This window comes from Bos mutus, chromosome 5, assembly GCF_027580195.1.
Source record: "Bos mutus isolate GX-2022 chromosome 5, NWIPB_WYAK_1.1, whole genome shotgun sequence".
NCBI classification, from domain to species: domain Eukaryota; kingdom Metazoa; phylum Chordata; class Mammalia; order Artiodactyla; family Bovidae; genus Bos; species Bos mutus.
Genome location: NC_091621.1, coordinates 87,035,561 through 87,052,757, shown reverse-complemented (window position 1 = coordinate 87,052,757; position 17,197 = coordinate 87,035,561). Strand labels below are relative to the sequence as shown.

Sequence of the window (17,197 nt, the reverse complement as noted above, 5' to 3'; positions counted from 1 at the left end):
CCCCATTGTATGTTTCTTCATGTTCATAAAGGGGAGAGAGTTTTGTTGCTTTCATTTTAATTTCTCTAGTAATCTCATCATAACTTATTAAGGTAATTTTTCATATAATATCCTGTTCTAATACCTCAAATATATTAAAGTTTTATTTTCAGAGATTTGGATTTCCCAAAGTTAACTGTTCACATATGGTATTTTTGATATTTTTATCTGGTGAATTTTTTCCAGCAACATTGTAACCTCTTGCAGAAACTTCTAGATTTTCTTAGACAACAAAATACTTATTTTCTTCAGAAGCTAAGTGGAGAGAGGTTTTGGGCAAGGATTAGTGCAAGTGAGAAAGGGATGAGCTTTCTGTCTTTCGGGTGTCTTATATTTGAGAAACATTTTTTCAAATGCAAAATGATTATCCCTTAATTCAGTAGCATTAGGTATATTTATATCTCTACAATCTTTGGAGAAAAATGGGAGGTAGTTTTTTCCATTTCTCTTGTGATTTCAATGTAATTCTTATAAAAATTTCAGAATTACTGTACCTTATCTTAGAGCAGTTTATATACAATAAATGTTTGTGTTTTTTCCTAAATTTTTTATTCTGAGAAATGATGCATTCATTATTTGAAATCAGATGGCCTTTCTAATGCTTACATTTTATCATGCATATGATTTCTATTTGTCAGTTACTTTATCTGATACGAAGTTAGTTATAATACATAATAGCTTTAAATTCACATTGTGTTTATATCAGTAGAGTCTTTACTAAATCAGTTCAGAGTCTATGAAGATAAATAGATCTTGACTCATATTTTGGAGCTGAAAAAGTTAAGCTACTTTCAGATTTGGAACTTTCTAACATAGTTACCATGTGGTTCTTTTTCCTTTTTGTCCAAATAAAATTCTCATTTAGAACTTCATAGAGAATTTCTTTAAAAAAAAAAAGGGATAAATCCAAAGATAATCTGAGTTCAGATTTATAACTTAAATATAGCTTTTAGAACAAAAAGCAGAACAGTCTAGAATCTTCCTTGAACTGACTTCATAAGATTTTTTTTTTTTAAACATCTGCTTTCTATAGAAACTTACATTTAACACAGGGTTAGTTTCAAACTACTTTTAGTTTTCACTTAGTTTATCCTTACCCAGCAGTGGTGAGGAGGGGGCAACTAAAACCAATAACCCTATCAGCAATAAGGTTTGATTAGTTGCTAATCTATAAAAATATTTATTTGTGGAGTTGAGGTCCCTGTCAGCTCTATTTTACCATGTTGTTAATAGCTCCTGAAATCTGCGGAAGATTAAATTTAAACTCTGTAAATTAACCATGTCTATATTGATAACTTACAGTTTCGGTAATAGCTTTCAAAATGTTTTCAAAGGTAATTAAAACTAATGCTTTTTGTAGTAATCAGTGTATTTTGCACAAATGATACTTTGTGAACTGAAAAACAAAGAAGAATTTGAGCAGAATAAGTTATATCTAAACAATACCTAAAATATTTGCAGTTTATTTTAAGGAGCATGGGAAAGGGCCATAAAGTGGACTAATAAAGCAAGAGACCTGGCTTTTTTCTCATTTCTGCTCCTGATGATATCAGATGTGAGAACTTGGGCCAGTTAATCTGCAGTTAAGCCACTGAAGTCTCAGTTCTTCATTTGTAAAATGTGAAAAGATGAAGATTCTCTCCAGCCTTTAAAATTCTTGGATTTTTTTGAGTTTCTATGGTGTATGGTTCTTCAATTATTACTAAAAACAAAAGCTAAATTATGCCTGAGGTCACATTGAGCTTCTTTGAGTTCATTTTCCAAATAGCTTCAAATCAGTTAAACCAATGATTTTTAAACTCTGTCCCTCCAAACCCTAGAATTTCTTCAGAGGTGCCTTGTGGCCTTCTAAGAGGCAAGGTGTCGGGGTTAGTGCTGGCTCACCTACCTCTGAACTAGAGTAGCTTTGATTCACTGTGCTTTCTGTGTTCGCTTTCTGTGTGATTTTGTTAGAAGAAAGGGTTTCAAAAAGTTTGAAAATCACTGAATGAGATCCTGCTGCCTTTATCATCATCGTTGTCACCGTTATCAGCTTCATAATATCATCACATCTAATACTTACATATATATATATATAAAACTTTTAATACTAAGTACTTAACTGTAAAACCTACGTGCCTTTCTTTGAATGTTGTATTTTAAATTCATCAGTGAACACTAAAAAGTTTACCTGTGCATTTTTTTTAAAGTCGTGTATACTGTGGTTTATGTTGCATGCTTACTTATTGTCTTTGCTTCCTGACGTCTCTCCAGGAGAACGTGTGCTATGCTATATACATTAGAAAAAGTTATTTCAAAATATTTTAGAAAATTTGAGGATAGAATGGCTTTTGAAAGGTAGGAAACATGTAATAATAGAGTGTTATATCATGAATGTAGTAGCTGAGTATTTTAACATGAAGACAGGCTTTGAATAGAGAATAGAAATATCTGGAAACAGTTAAGCTTAGCAGTTTAGAGGAAATAGGTGGGAGATAGAAAGGCAAGGATGGGAAATAAATGTTAAAAAAAAAAAAACTTTACTTTCTTTCTGCAACCAGAGGCTTAAAAATTGACAACTGATATGATAAATAAATATAGTTTTTATAGTTAGGTCAGTTAGCTAAGCTGACTGAGGTTTATCTTTTTTAATTCTGAAAACTTTGAATACTAATTTATTTTCCATGTTCTCATCACAAATGAGATGATTTATGAAAATTTTTATTTCTTTTTAGTTGACAGAGTAGTGTCAAGAGCTATGCACAGTATGTTTATTAATACTTCCATCTTTTCACTTGTAGATAAACCTTTACTTATCTTTTGGTGTTACTGAAAATGAGAGACTCTTTGAAGAGAAGATGTTTCAATTATGTGTATTCTAATTGACTGTGTAGAGTAAGCCTGGGCCTGAGTTGTCCATCCATGTTCAGTTTTTTTCCCCTTCTATGTTTTGTTATACTTGGTTTTGTTTCTCAAGGTAAACAAAACAGTTTTGATGTGTGTCTCAAATTATGGTTGATTTCGTGTTACCTTGCTAGTTATCTTGATTTTTCTGATTTGAAATATCAAAAAGCAATTTTTGATATTTAAGTAATTTTAGTAATTTAAGTAATTTCTTAAAGAATATTATCAAGTGAAGGTCATCAAAATTCTCTGAATACTGTGAGGAACAGAGATGATGTGGCATCACCATACATTACTTTTTTTTCATATGAACCTGTGTTATAAGAAAAAAAGATAACAATAGCAATTTTTTTTTAATTTTATTTTATTTAACTTTACAATATTGTATTGGTTTTGCCATATATCAAAATGAATCTGCCACAGGTATACATGTGTTCCCCATCCTGAACCCTCCTCCCTCCCCATACCATCCCTCTGGGTCGTCCCAGTGCACCAGCCCCAAGCATCCAGTATCGTGCATCAAACCTGGACTGGCAACTTGTCTCATATATGATATTATACATATTTCAATGCCATTCTCCCAAATCATCCCACCCTCTCCCTCTCCCACAGAGTCCAAAAGACTGTTCTATACATCAGTGTCTCTTTTGCTGTCTCGTATACAGGGTTATTGTTACCATCTTTCTAAATTCCATATATATGCGTTAGTATACTGTATTGGTGTTTTTCTTTCTGGCTTACTTTACTCTGTATAATAGGCTCCAGTTTCATCCACCTCATTAGAACTGATTCAAATGTATTCTTTTTAATGGCTGAGTAATACTCCATTGTGTATATGTACCACAGCTTTCTTATCCATTCGTCTGCTGATGGACATCTAGGTTGCTTCCATGTCCTGGCTATTATAAACAGTGCTGCGATGAACATTGGGGTACATGTGTCTCTTTCCCTTCTGGTTTTCTCAGTGTGTATGCCCAGCAGTGGGATTGCTGGATCATAAGGCAGTTCTATTTCCAGTTTTTTAAGGAATCTCCACACTGTTCTCCATAGTGGCTGTACTAGTTTGCATTCCCACCAACAGTGTAAGAGGGTTCCCTTTTCTCCACACCCTCTCCAGCATTTATTGCTTGTAGACTTTTGGATCGCAGCCATTCTGACTGGCGTGAAATGATACCTCATAGTGGTTTTGATTTGCATTTCTCTGATAATGAGTGATGTTGAGCATCTTTTCATGTGTTTGTTAGCCATCTGTATGTCTTCTTTGGAGAAATGTCTATTTAGTTCTTTGGCCCATTTTTTGATTGGGTCATTTATTTTTCTGGAGTTGAGCTGTAGGAGTTGCTTGTATATTTTTGAGATTAGTTGTTTGTCTATTGTGTCATTTGCTATTATTTTCTCCCATTCTGAAGGCTGTCTTTTCACCTTGCTTATAGTTTCCTTTGTTGTGCAGAAGCTTTTAAGTTTAACTAGGTCCCCTTTGTTTATTTTTGCTTTTGTTTCCAATATTCTGGGAGGTGGGTCATAGAGGATCCTGCTGTGATGTATGTCGGAGAGTGTTTTGCCCATGTTCTTCTCTAGGAGTTTTATAGTTTCTGGTCTTACGTTGAGATCTTTAATCCATTTTGAGTTTATTTTTGTGTATGGTGTTAGAAAGTGTTCTAGTTTCATTCTTTTACAAGTGGTTGACCAGTTTTCCCAGCACCACTTGTTAAAGAGATTGTCTTTAATCCATTGTATATTCTTGCCTCCTTTGTCAAAGATAAGATGTCCATATGTGCGTGGATTTATCTCTGGGCTTTCTGTTTTGTTCCATTGATCTATATTTCTGTCTTTGTGCCAGTACCATACTGTCTTGATGACTGTGGCTTTGTAGTAGAGCCTGAAGTCAGGCAGGTTGATTCCTCCAGTTCCATTCTTCTTTCTCAAGATAGCTTTGGCTATTCGAGGTTTTTTGTATTTCCATACAAATTGTGAAATTATTTGTTCTAGCTCTGTGAAGAATACCGTTGGTAGCTTGATAGGGGTTGCATTGAATCTATAAATTGCTTTGGGTAGTACACTCATTTTCACTATATTGATTCTGCCAATCCATGAACATGGTATATTTCTCCATCTATTAGTGTCCTCTTTGATTTCTTTCACCAGTGTTTTGTAGTTTTCTATATATAGGTCTTTAGTTTCTTTAGGTAGATATATTCCTAAGTATTTTATTCTTTTCATTGCAATGGTGAATGGAATTGTTTCCTTAATTTTCTCTTTCTATTTTCTCATTATTAGTGTATAGGAATGCAGGGGATTTCTGTGTGTTGATTTTATATCCTGAAACTTTACTATATTCATTGATTAGTTCTAGTAATTTTCTGGTGGAGTCTTTAGGGTTTTCTATGTAGAGGATCATGTCACCTGCAAACAGTTAGAGTTTTACTTCTTCTTTTTCAATTTGGATTCCTTTTATTTCTTTTTCTTCTCTGATTGCTGTGGCCAGAACTTCCAAAACTATGTTGAATAGTAATGGTGAAAGTGGGCACCCTTGTCTTGTTCCTGACTTTAGAGGAAATGGTTTCAATTTTTCACCATTGAGGATAATGTTTGCTGTGGGTTTGTCATATATAGCTTTTATTATGTTGAGGTATGTTCCTTCTATTCCTGCTTTCTGGAGAGTTTTTATCATAAATTTTTATGGCACTTTCATAATATTTTTCCCCTTCATTAATATCTATATGTCAATTTTTTTAATATGTCACTTCACTCTGAAATGGTTTTTAAGAGAATTTTAAAATCATATATATTTTATGAAGTGAAAAAAGATTGAGCAAATATAGTAAAAATAGAGAATCTGAGTAAATATAATCTGGGTAAAAGATGTGTATAATTTTTTTATATAAAAGATTAGCATATTGCTTTAGTAGATACACATTTAAAGACCTGAATCTTGAGATATTAGATACCATATTGTGGGACTTTAAGAACTTACGTTAGACAAACGTGTGTGAATCATATACCACTATATACACACATATATATAAATAGATATCAAATACTTTGTAAATCTAATCTATATCAGGATAATGGTTTTCACTAAAATTCTGAGAATTTAAGGCTATAAAAGTGTTTAATTGAGTCACTTTTAGTGTTTGTATACTGTTGGATGAAACTGTATAGAGGAAACATTTTTTTATTACTCCCTACCCCCCATGCTTATTTCTGCTGTCACTTGGCTTTATGCTGGGGTGGTATCCTCACGTTCAGTTGCATTAACTAGAGGCTGGGAGGAGTTCTCTTTTCACTGAGCAGTTGCTGACTAATGTGACAAACATAGGTCACATTCTGGATTTCAGTAAAAAAGAAAACTTACACCCCTCAATGCATTGTACTCCATAATTAGGTATCCACATTGGAACCTTTTTCCTTTATTTTTACAGTAGGCTATTGGAGTTTACTTTTTTGTTAAACCAAATTTGATTTTAAAATATAGTTTAATTTTTTAAACTTAAATGACTTGCTTTAAATTATTGTAAACTAGTTATTAGAAATATAAATCTATAAGAATTACAGAAATTAGCTTTTAGTTTTTCCTACCAACTAATGGTTCTGAATTCTTACAAGTATATATAATTCTTTATATTAACTAAAGTTTTTTTATATTAACAGTTCATTGCATGTCTGTTTTTTCTCTCTTATTTTTTAAGATATATTTAGTCACTATGACCAAATGGTGGGCTTCCCTGGTAGCTCAGCTGGTAAAGAATCTACCTGCAATGCAGGAGACCCCAGTTCAATTCCTGGGTCAGGAAGATCCCCTGGAGAAGGGATAAGCTACCCATTCCAGTATTCTTGGGCTTCCCTGGTGGCTCAGATGGTGAAGAATCTGCCTGCTATGCGGGAAACCTGGGTTTGATCCCTGGATTGGGAAGATACCCTGGAGGAGGGCATGGCAGCCCACTGCAGAATTCTTGCCTGGAGAATCCCCATGGACAGAAGTGCTTTGCAGGCTACAGAGTTGGGCAGGACTGAGAGACTAAGCACACGTGACCAAACGGTGAAAGTGTGAAAGTGAAGTCGCTCAGTTGTGTCCGACTCTTTGCGACCCCACAAACTGTAGCCTACCAGGCTTCTCTGTCCACGGGATTTTCCAGGCAATAGTACTGGAGTGGATTGCCATTTCCTTCTCCAGGGGATCTTCCCAAACCAGGGCTCGAACCGGGGTCTCTCACATTGTAGACAGACGCTTTACCGTCTGAGCCACCAGGGAAATCTATTAAAAATGCTAAATTTTCCTTGTTATTGGTGGCCACAGCAATCAGTAGGGGATCCTGAAAGGAGAAAGATACTGAGGGGAAAGAGAATGAATAGGAACTCTGTAAAGAGTGGAAAATGTGAAAATTGCACCTAAGAAGTGTGAAGGAAGCAAAGAGTTGGATGAAGAAGTAGAGATAGGGAATCTTAGCTTCTTCAAGGCAGCCCGAGGGCAGTAAAAGCCAATCAGGAATCGAGGGAGTGAAAAGCAAAGAAAGTTGAATTGGGCTACTGACCAAAACCCAGGATTATTTGGGGAAAAAAGATAACAAAGGATAGTAGTGAGAGGAGTGAATGATGGGGACTAAAGAAGAAAAGCAAGTGGGTTAAGATACTGTACACCTTTAATTGGAAGTTTTAATGATTCAAATAGGGCAACTAATTGTCTTTTGTCATATATGTATTATCTGTGTATTCTAGTTGAATTTTTTTCTTCTAGTGAAAAACAACTTACATTTTTCTCCATGCCTTAATAATTTTTAACTGTAATATGTCAATTTCATTATCAAACCACCAATATTTGAAGACCATTAGGGTCCAGGTATATACTGAATGTTTACATACATCATTTGTCTCACTCAGTCATTAAGCCAGATACTGATCAGTGCATTAAGGAAATGCCTAAAGGAACATAAAACCAAATTTTGATCATCATAGTTTAAAACTGAGCATGTTTAAATAGGAAAATAAAGCAATATAGTTTAGAGACTCCAGATTGCACATAGTTTTATCTGCCAGAGAATCTTTTCAGAGTTTGCAGGAATTTTTTCAGCTTTAATACTTTTCTTAGGGTGACAGGAAAAGAATGTCTCAAAGACTTTTTTAATTATTCAGAGCAAAGATGACCTGTAAAATTTAATGATAGTAAATTGTCAGAAGAGTAGTCAGTGTAAGACTTTATCGTGACTAGTACATCCCTTTGTCATTGGTATGACAGATTGTTTAGGAGGATGGAGGCATCTCAAACTTCAGAAGCACTGGCAGGGGTATAATTGAAGGAGGAAGAATTCTTGCTACATTTTCTTTTTGTTTTTCATCTGTATGCTCATTTCCACTAAACCACTTTAATCTGGATTAATCCCCCTCCCCACTCTGCTCAGGCCTGTTAAAAGTCATTAGAGTATACTAAGAAAATAGTTCTATATGTTGTTCTGCTTGCCTTGTTAACTTTCCAGCATTGTTTTTTTTTTGAGGGATCATCACTATCACTTAGTAGATTTTTTGAATAGCAAAATTGTATTCAGTGGGCAAGGAAATGGTAAGAGAACTGGGTTGCTGTGTGGCTTGATTTAAACTCTCTTTGCGGCTTCAGTGGGGACCTGACATACGAAGTGTTTGTCTCAAAGTCTTCCACAGAGATATACAAATGGCCAGAACTGAGCATTGGCTCCCCAGCAAAGCCTCAAGGACATTTAAAAAGTTTCTACTTCTGAGTATGAAATCTGTTGCCTTTTTAAAGTACTGGCTTAGAGATTGCATGGGGCTTCCCCGATGGCTCAGCAGTAGAGAATCTGCCTGCAGTGCAGGGAACAGGAGATCGGGTTTGACCCCTGGGTGGGGAAGAGCCCCTGAGAAGGAAACAGCAACCTACTGCAGTTTTCTTGCCTTAGAGAATCCCGTGGACAGAGGAGCCTGGTAGGCTATGGTCCATGGGGTCACAAAGAGTCAGACACAATTGAGCATGCACGCACTAGAGATTGCAGAGGGCTTCCCTAGTAGCTCAGACGGTAAAGCATCTTCCTGCAATGCAGGAGACCTGAGTTCGATCCCTGGGTCGGGAAGATCCCCTGGAGAAGGAAATGGCAATCCACTCCAGTATCCTTGCCTAGAAAATCCCATGGACAGAAGAGCCTGGTAGGCTGTACAGTCCATGGGATCACAAAGAGTCAGATACTACTGAGCAACTAACACACACACCACCAGAATTTCTGCTTTGTCAGTGAGCCAGACAGCTAATGTCTATGCTACCTTCTCTTGAAAAGTCTGTTACCTGGGAAGCCAAACAGTAATCAGAAGGGGCAGAGAGCCTGAGGTCATTAAATGTTTGAGGTGTTCAGACCAGTCCAAAGTGCTGAAGTCCACAGGACTAGCTTCTCTTGGGCCTTTTCTCTGATAGAAAAAAATGAGTGTCCAGGCAAACGTGGCAGAAGGTGAACCTGCTCTCCTTCAGTGAGGTCAGAAGTCTCCTGACTCATTCACATTTGAGGGCTGGGAATAAATATTTTTGCTCTCTTGTTTCTCTTCTTCTCCACTTTTGTAAAACTTTGGGGAAAGTAGTAAGTGTAGTAAGTGTACATGATAAAAAATTCAAACCCTGCAAAAAGACCACATTGTCCAAAATAAAGCTCCCTTCTCCCTTCATTTTCCTTCCCAAGAGGCAAGTGCTTCTAATAGCTATATTGTCTCTCTTTGCAAAGATGTTCTATTTATCCTTAAAAAAAAAAAAACACACAGATAATCTACAGACCATTGTATACCTTTACTTTTTAACACTTGACATATTTGAAGATGGGAGCAGATAGATTCTACATGTATAAGCTCTTTTTGTGGACATTTCATATACAGTTGCTACCAGGGAATTGCATATTGCCAAGATAATATGAAGGTATAGAGGATAATTTAGTCATTTTCATGTTTTCTCTTAGCTTCCTCTCCCTTCTTCCCATCCCCACACGATAAAACTAGGGTCTTTAGTGCCAACTGTATTTTCTGTGTCTGTACTCAGTGAGGCTGTGCTGCCCAGGACCTCTGGGAGTCCTGGAACTCTCCTGGGATATGTGAGCCTGGGGTGGGCCACTTACTTTCCCAGCTTCTGCATTGGATCAGCTGTTGCTAGAAATTGAGTGTCAGTTCTGTTTAGTCTTCCTGCTGTAGGTCCTGTCTCCTTCTGGGCTTCCAGTACCCCTCAGGATCCCGAATCAGGAGGACACTCCCTTCGAGAACTTCATGATGGCCAGGGCACACCCAGTGTGATCCCCTCACAAGTCATTTTGTGAACTTCTCCTCATGATCCCTTTTATTGGACAGCTGTGTATCTCAAGAGGAATGTTGACCACTGTACTCTCTCCAGTATTAGCTCGTGGTCACTAGCCTTAGGGAAAAAGAGGTGGAGTGGGGATGGGAGATATGTCATTGTCCCCCAGTTGGCAGATACATTCTGTATACTTCTGATTTTTGAAAAGTACAACTTTTACAAATTTAAGAATATTACCCCCAAAATCACCATATGACACAGAGACAAAAATATTATATATTTACTTATTTACTTAGTTTATAATAATAATAAAAAATGGCTGACCCAAATTATTCTTAGTGTTTTTATGAGTTATTTCTGTCTTGGCAACACTATATATCTTCAGTTATGAGATTCTTAGAAACAAAAATTCAAATATGCTAGTGTGGGTAGAGCCTGAAAATTAGAAATAGATGATGACTTTTTTTTTTTTTAATGTAGTGCTGTTTGAATTGTACAGTTCCTTAAATATGTATGATAAAAATATAAACTTTCAGGAAGAATTCAAGATGTTGCTTTTGTGAGCGTACTAGAAAGGAGGTTATAGTTTGGGATTCCTAGTTATTTCTGTGAAAAGTAGTCACCTTTTAGTTCCATAAAGTCATGATAGTTTCAGAGGAAGCTGTTGAAAGTGAAAGCTTTGAATGAGGGGGTTGGTGGTGAGGTGGGTGGGGCGGGGCTAATGTATGGTGTGTGTTTATCTATGAGACACAGGTCATTGCTTTGTCTGTAGCTCTTAATCTTACTGGCTTTTCCCCATAGACATTTACCTTCCCTCTTTCATTTCAGATTTTCTTCCCAGTACATCGACCCTTTTCTCTGTTCAGGTTTCCCACATCCTGCTTCCCTCCCGCTAACATTTGTTACTGTGTTGATATTTTCTAACATGTAGACTTTCTGGAACTTTCTTTGTGTTATAATAACAAGTAATCTTTCTTGGCATGGTGTTTATTAACCGAGCTAGTTTTCATATATCAATAGAAACTGCCATTTTAAACCTAAGTACTTCTATTTGGTTTGCTTTTATAATGAGGCCATAAAAATTTTCTCCTATTCATCTGGTTTTTAGAGAGTATTAACCAAGAGCAAAGAGATACTGGCTTGTATTTAGCATCCAAGCTAATGTTGTTCATATTGTCTTACTAGAACACCTGGAGAGTGCAAGTTCTAACTCAGGTATACCAGCTGCACAGAGAGGTGAGTTTGTCTAATGAAGCAAATAGTCACCAAAGGTGTGAAATTCTAGCGTGGTGGTGCATAAGCATACAGACATCGAAGAAGTGCTCTGGACAATGGGATAGACACCAAAATGTGGCTTTGTTGTAGTTAGATTGTGAAATTCAAGTAATATTTACGCCATCTAGCATTTTAGTAGTGTCCCAGTTTCTAAATATAAGACTTTAGCTTTTTAATATTATTTTTTAGCTCAACAGTAGTAAAAGATATCCTTTTGAAAAGGAGAACTTGTTGGGCTCACACTTGATCCTCACTCCATGTTAATAGAAGTTTTGTTGCCAAAATCAGATGTGGAAATAGAATATTGATAAAAATGACCCTTTGGCTTCCTTGTTACTACTGGTAGAAAGAAGATCGTTTGCAAAAAATAAGTTAACTAGTGATTTTTTTTCATGTATCCTTTAACATTTGATTCTCATTATTTATTTATTCATTTATTTTTTTGATTTCAGGGCAAAAACAGGGCAAGGAATTACTCACAAAGTTCTGATTGTAAATTAAAGTCCTAAGTATAAACAGCTAAAAACAGTGTAAAATAAAAACAAGGGAAAGGAAGTTAGTTAAAACGCAGCACGTGACCCTTTCCTTGATCTTGGTAGACCCGCTTCTGTTCCCGCTAAGAGACCACACAGCTCTGACATCACCAGAGATGCTCAGCCAACCGACAACTTGGCTTTGGACAAATCAGTGTCTAAAGCTTGATTCTTTACTATCTCTCTCAACCTGACTTGAAAAGGACCACCTTTCCCCCTAAGTTACAGTTAAATTACATCATCGAGAGGAGTGTTGTGATGAGTAAGAGACGTCATCCATATTTTTTCTTTGTTTTTTCTTTTGTTTTCTGTCTGTGTTTTCAGCAACGTCAGTTGATTACAGTTCCTTTGCAGACAGATGCAGCAGCTGGATAGAGCTCATTAAACTGAAAGCTCAGACCATAAGGCGCGGATCAATTAAGACAAGTAGGCGGATGTTTCTACCACGTTGTGATTTGAGAAGCATATCCGTGATTTCCCAGTGGTGAAGGCTGGCCCTGACTACTCAGTAATAACATTGCCAATCAATCATGTGTTGGAGTGTGAAAGCTGCAGACGCTAATGGTCATTTAGCAAAAGCTTTTGAAGGGCCTTTAGATGTTTAAATTGTAGCTGCAGGGTTGTGTTGTTAGTATTTTATTTTGGGAAGGTATTCTTAGACGTATATAAATAGATATTATGTCACATAGTGGAAGGAAATTAATGAGCTTTTATTGAAGAGACTCTTTCAGGGCCCAAGGTACTCGGTAGTATATGGCATCTGTCAGATTACTAAGAGTAATGTCTAGAGTGAGAGTAGAAGGTATCTCCAGAGAGAAAGTGGCCAACTCTTACCTCACTGCTAGACTCAGCATCAGGACTAAGACTTTTTTTTTTTTTTAATCTATACTCCATGTGTTTTGGTAGACTTTGAGGTAAATGTATTTGAGTGAAAGAGTTGACATTAAAGGGAAGGAACTGTATTTAGGGGGAAGCTCACAGGCTATGAAACCAACCAGGTCTGGTTTTGAATCCTAAAAGTGTCATTTTAATAGCTGTGTGACCTTGGCAAGTTATTTAAGTTTTGTGAGCCTCAGTTTCCTCATGTGTTAAATGGGGATGACAACACCTATGTCGCTGCGTTGCTGTGAAAATTACACACACACACGTGTGTGTGTGTCTGGTTCATGGTAGTTATTTGATAAGCAGTAGGTATTTGTTATTTTATGAACAATTAACTTTTAGACAGCCAAGGTCATTTGTTAAATTTTTTAAATGACAACTTTGATCGAGAAGGTTTGGAAAAGAAACCTGCTACAACTAGTTAAGATAAGGTTTATCTACAAGTTGACAATGAAGAAGTCGTCTGAAAAAGAGATGGAAAACACTGCACTGGGAAATGTAACAACTTTCACACTCTCGTAATAATTTGTTCCTACAGCAGATTTTTTAATGCTCTACCGCTTTTTCTTTGTCTTCACTTTATAACGATCATTGTGTGTGTAGCTACACCGCATCGACATTTTCTTTTGCAGGAATGCCATTTTTCTTCCCAAAGATTCCATTCCAGCATTTCCTCTTACGTTTTTCTTTCTCTCTCTATTTGTAACTGCATGCAGTGCATGATAATTTCTTTTCTTTCATGACATGGCTTAGCCTCACAGACAGCTGAATGTTGTCACCACTTATTTGGAAACACTAGGGAATCATTGAGTCACCAACATGTGATCTTGATGCTTTCTCTTCTCTTTCCAATTTTAGCAGTGACAGTTGAAAAAGCAAGTCCAATGGGTGAAGGAAACTTCCGGAATCGTTCTGCTCCCCCTTGTGCAAATTCCACCGTTGGGGTTGTTAAGATGACACCTCTTTCTTTCATTCCTGGAGCAAAAATAACAAAATATCTTGGGATAATTAACATGTTTTTCATTCGGGAAACCACTTCTCTACGTGAGGTAATTTTATAGTTGTTATTTCATTGTGTGTGTGAATTTTCTGTGGTTGAAAGTAGTAGTATCAAAACTAAACATGTTTCAAATTGTTTTTTTGCCAAAAGTAACACACACACACACACACACACACACACACTTTTTGCCATAACCTGTCTGGATTGGCTGTAGATTAGGCTCAGATGGTAAAAGTGTCTGCCAGCAATGCAGGAGACCCAGGTTCAATTCCTGGGTCAGGAAGATGCCCTGGAGAAGGAAATGGCTGCTGCTACTGCTAAGTCGCTTCAGTTGTGTCTGACTCTGTGCGAACCCATAGATAGCAGCCCGCCAGGTTCCCCCGTCCCTGGGATTCTCCAGGCAAGAACACTGGAATGGGTTGCTATTTCCTTCTCCAATGCATGAAAGTAAAAAGTGAAAGTGAAGTCGCTCAGTTGTGTCCAACTCTTAGAGACCCCATGGACTGCAGCCTACCAGGCTCCTCCGTCCATGGGATTTTCCAGGCAAGAGTACTGGAGTGGGGTGCCATTGCCTTCTCCAAGGAAATGGCAACCCCACTCTAATATTCTTGCCTGGAAAATTCCATGGACAGAGGAGCCTGGTAGGCTATAGTCCACAGGGTCGCAAAAAGTTGGACGTGACTGAGCGACTTCATTTTCACTTTCAGTATTATCACAAGAGTTGTGTTGGGTTTAAATTCATTTGTTATTAGAAGTTACAGATCCTTATCAGATGGTAAATTAAAAAAAAATAAATGTATCCATGTTTGATAGAGGTTTAAAACAGCCCTGAAAGAATAGCTTAGTTTCTCAGTAGGTATTTGCCTGAGATGGATTTAAATGGCAATTTTTTAAGAGTTCACATTAAATAGTAGGGGACTGTATCCTGAATAGATGTCTTTGGAGGTTTTTTTTATATCATTTAGTTCTGTCGTTTTCTCCTGACAAAGAAGGAGGCTGCTTGTTTTCTCCTCTAGCCATCAGTGTTATTTGTTCAAGTTCTACCTCACACTGGGTATCATTAAACTTTAATTTGTTTTTTAAGTAACAGCAGTTATAATCTCTTGCTTGATGAGGTCAGAATTAAGAATCAGAGTCAGCCTATTATATCTTGCATTACAGAAGAATTTAAACTCAGGAAAAGATTATATTTCTATTTGTCTTATGTTTCTTGAGCAGGGCTGCTAAACAAATTAATATAGTGAGTAGGGAAAATGTTTAATTATTTAAATCTGAAACCCAATAAACTCTTCAAAATTTACTTTAGCAGAAGTTTGTATTTTTTAAAAGTGTGTCAATTATAAACACAACTTAATTGTGTTTTTCCCCCCCTTGTTTCACCAGCAGTGTTTCTATGCCTTCTTGGAAATGACAGCCTGCTTACTAACTCAGGCTCACCCTCCTGCACCCAGCAGAGTGCCTGGTGCAGAGTAACCACAAGCCGTTTTTGTGTAAATGAGGGAGTGACTTCTGACAGATTAATTAATTAGATAGATGTTTCCTTTAAGAAAAATTATTTTTATAATCATATTCTAATTGTGTTGAGATGGAAAAGAAACTATCTCAAGATATTCTCAAAAACCTTTTAATATAGAATTAAAATAGGCAACACTTAAATCCATTGAGGTTTGACAAATTTGGGTTTGAGAAGCTGTCATAGATTGGTGAATTAACCTTTTCCAGTTGCACATGGATATTATACTGTTGAATGCGTAAAATTTTCTTTCCAAAGTGTCTTTTCAACTGCTGAAGCAACCATACCCCGAAATGTTGCTTCACAGATTTTCCTTCAACAGAGATTTATAATACCAGCTGTAATATAGTTAATAGTATAATATGTAGTATATGCATGCATGTGGGCTAATTTGCTTCAGTTGTGTCTGGCTGTTTGCAACCCCATGACTGTAGCCCACCAGGCGTCTCTGAACATGAGATTCTCAAGGAAAGAATACTGGACTGGGTTGCCATACTCTACAGGGGATCTTCCTGACCCAGGGATTAACCCACATCTCTTACGTCTCCTGCTTTGGCAGGTGGGTTCTTGACCACTAGTGCTACCTGAGAAGCCTGTGTATAGTGTAATATCTGAAATCTGTTCATTCCTTGTTGAGTTATTTGCTTTCAATTACATAATATTAGAATTTACCCCTCTGTAGTGTCTTTTACTCTAAGAATTTTTTGATTTTATATGTAAGAGGAAAACTGATGAAAGTAGAAGAAAAGACTGTCCTGGACTGTGATTGAGTCAGAGGGAGGCTGAAGCAACTCCTTTAATTCCTTAATGACAAACTTTATGTAGGATCCTGTAGCTTTTCAAAAAAATGTGACCTAGACAAATGCTTTTTCTAACAGTGTATTAAATTTTGCCCTTACCTTCCAATTTGAAGTTGGAAATTTCTTCCTAGACTGTAAAAAACCTTCAGTAAAATTTGTGGGAAATTTAGATTGTAAAGCGTTCTAAGCTATCAGCTAGCCTTTGGTTTCTGTCTTGTTTGGTTTTGAACACTGCAAAAGTTCCCCAAATTGTTGGATTTCCTTCCATGACAAATATGTATAGATCACTGGGTACATGCCCCTGTTGAAACAGGTGTTAGCGTATATAGTTGTGAGCATGGCAGATGCGGTCCCTGGCATGATGGAATTTAGTGGACAGTAAGTAAATCATCATCATGTGGTGAATAGATAGCTCTTAGTAATAGTAAGTCATATAAAGAAATACAACAAGGGCTCTCAGAGAATATTAACAGGAGAATGTAATTTAGGTCTGATAGGGTAGATTGCCAGAGAAGGCAATAGCACCCCACTCCAGTACTCTTGCCTGGAAAATCCCATGGATGGAGGAGGCTGGTAGGCTGCAGTCCATGGGGTCTCGAATCAGACACAACTGAGCGACTTCACTTTCACTTTTCACTTTCATGCACTGGAGAAGGAAATAGCAACCCACTCCAGTGTTCTTGCCTGGAGAATCCCAGGGACGGGGGAGCCTGGTGGGCTGCCGTCTATGGGGTCACACAGAGTCAGACACGATTGAAGCGACTTAGCAGCAACAGCAGCGGGGTAGATTGCTCTGAAGAAGTCACGTGTAAACCAGGACCTGAAGAATTGAGTATGAGTTACCCTGGTGGAAAATTGGGTATGGACCCTTCATGTACAATGACCCCGAGGCTGGAAAAGGTGTCAAACCTTCAAGAAACTGTAAAAGACAAGTGTGACTTGGAACATGGTTCATTTTCAAAGTGGGAGATATGGATAGCAGGGAAGTCTCATTGTTTATAT

General features: G+C 37.1%; 1 protein-coding gene across 12 annotated transcripts in view; it reads left to right on the top strand.

The window, feature by feature from the left end:
• The window catches only part of C2CD5 (C2 calcium dependent domain containing 5), a 91,819-nt gene that overhangs the window by 72,044 nt on the left and 2,578 nt on the right, over positions 1 to 17,197 (top strand). For 5 of the 12 annotated variants that reach the window (XM_070371180.1, XM_070371177.1, XM_070371178.1 and 2 more), the window contains 3 exons: positions 11,378 to 11,428; positions 12,325 to 12,426; positions 13,741 to 13,931. In XM_070371180.1, coding sequence (XP_070227281.1) covers positions 11,378 to 11,428; positions 12,325 to 12,426; positions 13,741 to 13,931 — 344 coding nt within the window. Of the gene's footprint in view, positions 1 to 11,377; positions 11,429 to 12,324; positions 12,427 to 13,740; positions 13,932 to 15,829; positions 16,673 to 17,197 lie in introns of those variants that run through there. The other 7 variants (XM_070371182.1, XM_070371183.1, XM_070371188.1 and 4 more) reach the window with 3 other exon arrangements.